Raw genomic sequence first — 8,045 nt, forward strand, 5'->3', positions numbered from 1 at the left:
TGCCTGTAGTCCCAGCAACTTGGGAGGCTGAGGTGGGAGGATCACCTGAGCCCAGGGAGGTCGAGGCTGCAGTAAGCCACAATTGTGCCACTGCACTCTAGCCTGGGCAACGAGTGAGACCCTGTCTCAAAAAAAAAGAAAGAAAATATAAGAAGTGATGAGAATGGACATCCTTGTCTTATTCCTCATCTTAGGAGGAAAACATTTGGCCTTTATTAAATATGATGCTAGCTCTAAGTTTTCTGTAGATTCCTGTTAGGTTGAGGGGTAGTTTCCTTCTATTCCTAATTTATTGAGTATTTATATCATGAAAGGTTGTTGGATTTTGTCAAATGCTTTTTTGCATCCATTGAGATGATCATGGTTTTTGTTCTCTGTTCTGTTAATATGATATATTACTCTGATTTTTAAAATACTGAATCTATCTTCTGTTTCTGGGATAGGTCCTACTTGTATATAATCTTTTTTTTTTTTTTTGGAGATGGAGTCTTGCTCTGTCGCCTAGGGTGGAGTGCAGTGGCACGATCTCAGCTCACTGCAATGTCCGCCTCTCAGGTGCAAGCAATTGTCCCACCTCAGCCTCTCGAGTAGGTAGGACTACAGGCGCACACCACCATCCCCAGCTAATTTTTTGTATTTTAGTAGAGACAGGGTTTCACCGTGTTGCCCAGGCTGATTTCGAACTCCTGAACTTAGGCAGTCTGCCCGCCTCGGCCTCCCAAAGTGCTAGGATTACAGGCGTGAGCCACTGCACCCAGCCTGTATATAGTCTTATATGTTGCTTGAGGTCAGCTGTAGATGACAGCTTATGGCCTTCTCAGCTCTTTCATAAGCCGGTGCATAGCCCTACACATGTGTATGGTCTTCTGGATTCCCAGGCCTGTTTGGGGCTTTTCAACACCTCTATAGACACCTCATTTCCCAGCTTGTCTGCTTAAGTATTTTGGTTACCTTCCGGTGTTTTTTTTTTTTAGACAGAATCTCACTCTGTCGCCCAGGCTGGAGTGCAATGGCGCAGTCTTGGCTCACTGAAGCCTCCACCTCCCAGGTTCAAGTGATTCTCCTGCCTCAGCCTCCCAAGGAGCTGGGAGTACAGGCATGTGCCACCACACCCGGCTAATTTTTGTATTTTTAGTAGAGGCGGGGTTTCACTATCTGTGTTGGCCACCCTGGTCTCAAACTCCTGACCTTGTGATCCACCCGCCTTGGCCTCCCAAAATGTTGGGATTACAGGTGTGAGCCACCACATCTGGCCCACCTTCCTGTTTGACTCAGCTTTTTTTGACAAATGCCCAACGTAGGAGGTGATTGAAGATAGGTGAGCTCTGAGGTCAGATAAAGGAAAGCTCTGTGAGTGGAGTTTTCCAGGGAACTGCAGGACAGGTCAAATGCTGACAGTTAACTGAATGGGCTTGCAAGGAGCTTCATCCCCATTCTGTTGCTCTTTCACAGAAGATTGATTTGGGTCCGGTGCGGTGGCTCATACCTGTAATCCCAACACTTTGGGAGGCTGAGGCAGGTGGATCACTTGAGCTCAGGAGTTCGAGACCAGTCTGGGCAACATGGCGAAACCCCGTCTCTATGAAAAATAGAAAAATTAGCCAGGCGTGGTGGCGGGTGCCTGTAATCCCAGCTACTTGGGAGACTGAGGCAGGAGAATTGCTTGAACCTGGGAGGCGGAAGTTGCAGTGAACTGGGGTCATGTCACTGTACTCCAACCTGGGTGACAGAGTGAGACTCTCAAAAAAAAAAAAGAATAATTAGGAATAGTGCATAGAATACATTGGAAAGAAAAATCTGAAAGCAGAGATCAGCTTAGTAGCTTTCGTCTAAATCTCAGTGTGAGATAATTCCCCAGATTTTGGGTAGTGGCATTGGAAATGGAGAGGAACTTTTTGACCTTACTCCATTAAGAAGGAATTGGTAAATTTATTTACAAAGTAGTTATTTAATATAACATTTATTTCTGATGACCAAAGTTCACTATATGTTTTATATCTTTATATTTTCCTAAAATATTAAACTAATTATGATAAAATATACTAATTATGGTATTAGTAATTTCATAGTGTATGTTTTGTGAAAATAGAGGCAAGCTATGAATTTTCAAAATCATTCTTATTAAAATACACTTAACAAATTGGTGCCATAGTACTTTAAACTTGCTAGTTAACTGTACTCTTTCCTCCCCTTTCAGGTGGATGCCCGGAGCATACCAGTGTTAGCAAAATGGCAAAATTCATATAGCATTAAAGTTGTACTTCAAGAGCTAAGACGTCTAATGATGTCCAAAGAAAATATGAAGCTTCCACAGCCACCAGAAGGACAAACATACAACAATTAATTTTAGTGGATCTCAAACTTGTCTTAAATCAACAACCTTCTACTCATGTTAATGTCTTGATTAAATATCACAATGAAAAATACCCACACATTAAGTAAAAGAATTCCAGCTGGTAAACATGACCTGGACATTTGTAAGAATATATTTAATACATGTACACCCATTATGTTTTCAGGTAACAGGAGGAAAAATGCAGCACAATTTTTTTTCTCTTGTTAAGGCACTGTCATTTAAACATAAACCTGGAGTACTCAAAGTAGAATTCAGGTTTACAAGATGAAAGCGTGTGGAGAAGTGTCAGATGGCAGTGGAAGCATGTGTGTTTCTAAAAAGTGAAAATCTCAAGAAAGAAAACAGAAATGGCATGCTTTACCCATCTTGCTTAGTGAAAGAGAGCTGCAGTTGAAATCGTTTAAAAAGTAGCAGGTACAATGAATATTGTCACAGATGTGTTAATTTTTGAAGCGGTGTGGGTGCTGACTACTAGTAGTATCAAAAATATGTTCAGGATTGTTTTGATACCTGTATTTATAATAAAAAATGTTGGGGGGAGTTGATGAATTTCTGTTAAAAGCTGTTCTTGTGTGTTACATGTAACAGACATGGTAAATATTTGTTTACAGTCTTTGTTTAACCATGCATTTAAGTTTAAGTGAAGTCAACAAAAAGGAAATAGGTGTATCGATATGTGATTTGGAGATTAAAGTTAGTCTTAAAATGTAAATAAAATATGGAACGTGTCCTCAGAGACTGTGCCATTTCTATTATGTTGATGTAGTATATGTACAGTACCATGCTAGGGAAGCAAAAATTGGAATTATGTAGCTTTTCCTGTATACACACTTTTATTTACCCTATTTTGTGTACTTCTTGTGAATTGTAATGTGCAGACTATTTCAGAAAAGAAATTATCTAGTTTAATTTCTTCTTTGGACAAGGAGGAGTCCTAGGTATTATATTTTGAGTTTGATTTCACCAGAAACAATATTATTAAAAAGATCTTTGCAGTCTAGCAGTTCTTTTAGGATTATAGGTTGCAAATTATCCAAATACATATCCCATTTTTAAAATCATAACATCTTTTTTAGTTGTTTTTCTGTGAAGCTTTTGGTTAATAAATAGGGTGAACTAATTGGAGACTTTTATCTTCCAGTTAGGGCTTTTAATACTAACAAGGATAACTTTATTCATTCCACTGTTCTCTACTCTAACAAATATGAACTCTGAAGTTGAAAATTCATTTATGTTCTGCTGTTACCAAAGTGACATGAGGCGTTAGGTCACTATTTCACTTCAAAGTACTGGATACAAAGCTTTGTTGAAAATGTTGTTTGATGAATTCACTGAAGAATATAGAAAAGTGGTCAGGTAAAGTCTCCTTTTATTTTGTCAAGCTTAATAATTTGTCTCATACTTTACCCCGGTATATATAGGCAAACCAAAACCTTATCAAATATTAAATTAGATGTTCAAAGTTTGCTTATAAAGTAAAGTATTGGCCATGTGGTGACTCATGCCTCTAATCCCAGCACTTTGGGAGGCTGAGACAGGCAGATCACTTGAGGTCAGGAGCTTGAGACCAGCCTGGCCAACATGATGGAACCCCGTCTCCACTAAAAATACAAAAAATTAGCCAGGTGTGGTGGCGGGCACTTGTAGTCCCAGCTACTCGGGAGGCTGGGCAGGAGAATTGCTTGAACCTGGCAGACAGAGGTTGCAGTGAGCCGAGATCACACCACTTCTCCAGCCTAGGCGACAGAGCAAGACTCCGTCTCAAAAAAATATATATTAATAATTGACCTTGGCTGTATATTAAAATAGTTACTTTTATAGTAGGGCACATTTCTCAAACATGCCCTGAAAGGCTTTTATCAAGCTCATATAAAGTTAAAGCTTTGAGCTACCTTTTCTTGGCCAATAGTACATTAAAGTCACTGAGTTTATGTAAACATTAATTTCAACATGGCTGTTCCATTTTATTTACCAAAAATATTTAAAATGCTTTAAGATGATACATAGAGAACATACACATACATACAAATTAGTGCATGTATAATTTGTTAAATTTGAAATGAACTATTACCTTGAAATACAGTCTTTAAAAATTTTTAATGGTTAAAGAAGATTAAATTGAATGAACTGACACTGTAGTCTAATGGTAACTGATAATCTGAATCCATCTCTCTGATAACCTCCTTTCCATTTTGAAAATGTGTCTTATTATACATGGAAGCTAGTAACTACTTGAATGCTGTTGGCAGGATGAGGGTCTGGGTACCTCAGTCTCTTGTCCTCTTTCCTTCCCCCAAATCTATGATTGTGAAGTTGCCAACCCCCGCCCCCTTCTCCTGCCAAGTACATGTTGTCAGAGTCAGCCCTATAATGTTCATTTCCCCTCTTGGTTGTGAGATTATGGATCTCTGCAGACATTTGCATGCCATTTAACCCATTTCTAAAGCCGAATCCATTTTGCATGTCACAATCAAGATGTACTTGGCAATCTAAGACACACTGAGAGACTGTAAGAGGAATTAATATAGAAAAGCTCTTAATTATAGTAACATTTGGAAGAAATTTTTCCTTTGTTTTGTAAAGTGGCTAAGGTTGTAGGAGTGTGTGGTATTACCTTTTAAATGAACTGTAAAATTGCCTTAGAAATTTGTTTAAAAGGCTAGCAAGTGAGACCCTTGAGGGTGATCATATATTAATAAAGATTACCAAAAGAAACGTCTTGTCCTGTTAGGTCAGTGTTATGATTTAATGGTTTTAATTACTTAACCAATTTTAAGAATTGATAATTTTAAAAAATATTTTTTCTAGCATTCTAGAGTAGTGTCTTTTGTTGTGGATTTATGTGTAACTACAGGATTTTGGAACATATTTTGAAAGATAGTCAATGGTATTTGGTCTTGGATATAAAAATAGAGAAAATTTATAGTTTTATGTTATTAAAATAATTTATCACACTTAGTGATTTGAGGTTTTCGCAGAGTAGATTTGTTTGACTCATGGTTTATTAGTCTGGATTACTTAAGAACAATATGCTGATTTTAATGTTAATTCCCACTAAATATATAATATTGATAAATACATGTGAAATTAATATTGTTTTGAAAATGTAGAGGACACAGCTGGGAATTATGAATGCTTTTTTCTTAATAGGTTTGGTGTGTGTGGCTTAGTTTCTGCTGATGCATCATGGAAAGACAGCAGTGAACTGTAGCCTGTCATCAAAACTGTATCAACTCTTTTAATGAGCATGTGACTGTATTAGGTACATTTTGAGGAATACAAGTATTGATGATAAAGTCTAATATGCATAATAGGATTTTGGAGGCATTTCAGGAATTTTCCTTTTATAGTATGCTTTTTAGGCATCTGTATGTGTAATGTCATGGTATCATTTATTGCTGGGATGGATTGAAAGGCACTGCTTTTACTTTTCTGATAAGTATCAAAATAATTTTCTAGTACCAACTTGACTGGCTTTTAATTATTGTCACGCACACACAAAATTCAACTCAAGGTTTGGGAAAAGTGTATTTTTTTCTATACAAGATAAAAGTGTCATAAAAAGGAATGGATGAATTGTTGATAGGAACATTAGCAGTTAATTTTTACCTGATACTGAGTTTACTGCATAGGAAGGAATACCTCTTAAATAATATGCCTTATAGAATGATGAAATCTTACCATAGTTCGTACTGAAAATGTTTATTTAAAAAGTATTGTGGAGTGTTGAAAATAAAGATGCATAATAAGTATTTTCTGAAGAGAAAATTAATGAAGGTATTTAATGATATAGGAAATAAGTGACAAGTTAAAGTCCATTTTGTTGCAATAAAGGAGTTGTGCAAACTCAAGGAGTGAGTTACATGACTGAAAAAAATCATTGGATACGAGGAAGTTACTGTGGTGTTTATATCCTTAGTAGGATCTTTTCATCTAAAAAATTCCTAAGAATCTGTTCCATCTCATGTTTAAAATTAAAAAATTTTTTTGTTTGTTTTTAGAGACAGGGTCTCGCTTTGTCACCCAGGCTGGAGTGCGTTAGTGCAATCATGATTTACTTTAGCCTTGATACCCTAGGCTCCAGTGGTCCTCCCGCCTCCTGCCTCAGCTTCCTTAGTAGCTGGGACTACATACAGGTGCACACCACCATGTCTGGGTTTTTGTTGTTGTTGTTGTTGTTGTTGTTTTTGATAGAGACAGGATCTCACTGTGTTGTGTAGGCTGGTCTGAAACTCTTGGCCTCAAGTGATCTTCCTGCCTTAGCCTTCCAAATGCTGGGATTACAGGCATGAGCCACCACCCCTGGCTGGCATCTCATATTTCTGTGTAGTCTATACAACCATCTCAAAGTTTTTGTTTCAGGTTAATTTGTGAAATAAATGATAAAGGCTGATAGATCTTGTTTTCTTATGAAGATTCCAGGGATTATCCTTTCTCCAGTGTTTAACTGACCAAATACCATGTAAGTGTTGTGCAGTGATCCATTTGCTGCCAAATATATAGACTCAATGTGTGAATTCTTTTATCTTGTCCTCGTCAGTAGTGAGCAGCTACTTTATGTAGAAATTTTGGCAGTTAAAAGATTATACAAAACCAGAGTTGTTATTCTTAATTGGCACTAAGAAACCAATAGTCAAAAGAAACCTGTGGTAAATAGAAAAGCAAATTGTTGACCTTATCTGTAGTGAATTCTTTGCATTGCTTGTTCAGTACAGTAGTTGAGTAATGAAAGAAAAACATTGTTCAAAGATTACAAGGAGGCTTTTTTTTTTTTTGGTTTTGTTTTTTAAACAAGCAGTCCTCCTGCCTGCCTCAGCCTCCCGAGCAGCTAAACCACAGGCACACACCACCACACTCGGCTAATTTTTAAAAATTTTTTTGTAGCGGCGGTCTCGCTATGTTGTCCAGGCTGGTGTCAAACTCCTGGCCTCGAGCCATGCTCCCAAAGTGCTGGGATTGCAGGCCTGAGTTACCTTGCCCAGCTCAGTTTTTTTCCCCCCCTTTTAATAATAGATTACAAGGTAATATCAAAAATTCACATTATCATGAAATGAGATTTTAACAGGACATCCTCATACTAAAATGTAGTAAAATTAGTTTTAATACTGAATATCCTGTTTTTTCATTTAAAGACTTTCATCCATTTATAATTAATAAACATGATACTTGATACTTGCAAATGCTTTATTACATTTGATAGCCTTTGAGGCTTATCAGCCTTTAACTTGAACAGATTTTTTCCACAGTTGATAATTGATAAAGATAAAGATATTGTTTCATTCCTTATCAAGCCACATTAGCCACTTAAGTAATGGTGCTCAAATGTTCTGATTCCATCCATTATTATAAATTATCTTTTTGTTGCTATAATATAAACAAATCTGGATAATTGCAATGATTATTCAGACAAATTCAAAGTGGGTGATGGGCACATTTTCAGTTATCCTAATACTCAAGTGAAAATAATTGAGTTCACAAGAAGAGTAAATTAATTGCATCGGTTTTTAAATTTTAGTAACATATGGATCCCTTTGAGAAGGAAAATTCTTGTGGACTTAGTGTTGTCTTGAATTATTTTTATTAAACTATTGTTTAATGCATACATTGTTTGAACTTAGGCTCTTAGATTTTTTTTTTCTTCTTCTTTAGACCTGTAACAAAACTGCAAGATCTTTTAAAATTATAAAGT

The 8,045-nt window shown here is 36.8% G+C and overlaps 1 protein-coding gene across 7 annotated transcripts in view; it reads left to right on the forward strand.

Moving 5' to 3' along the window:
- Positions 1-6,207, forward strand: part of UBE2V2 (ubiquitin-conjugating enzyme E2 variant 2) — a 69,560-nt gene extending 63,353 nt beyond the window's left edge. For all 7 annotated transcript variants that reach the window (XM_011970446.1, XM_011970471.1, XM_011970480.1 and 4 more), the window contains one exon: positions 2,198-6,207. In XM_011970446.1, the coding sequence (XP_011825836.1) occupies positions 2,198-2,344 (147 nt within the window). In that variant the 3' untranslated portion in view covers positions 2,345-6,207. The remainder of the gene's footprint in view (positions 1-2,197) is intronic.
- Positions 6,208-8,045: the final 1,838 nt, after the last annotated feature.

Source organism: Mandrillus leucophaeus, unplaced genomic scaffold (assembly GCF_000951045.1).
Source record: "Mandrillus leucophaeus isolate KB7577 unplaced genomic scaffold, Mleu.le_1.0 Scaffold1205, whole genome shotgun sequence".
Classification (NCBI taxonomy): domain Eukaryota; kingdom Metazoa; phylum Chordata; class Mammalia; order Primates; family Cercopithecidae; genus Mandrillus; species Mandrillus leucophaeus.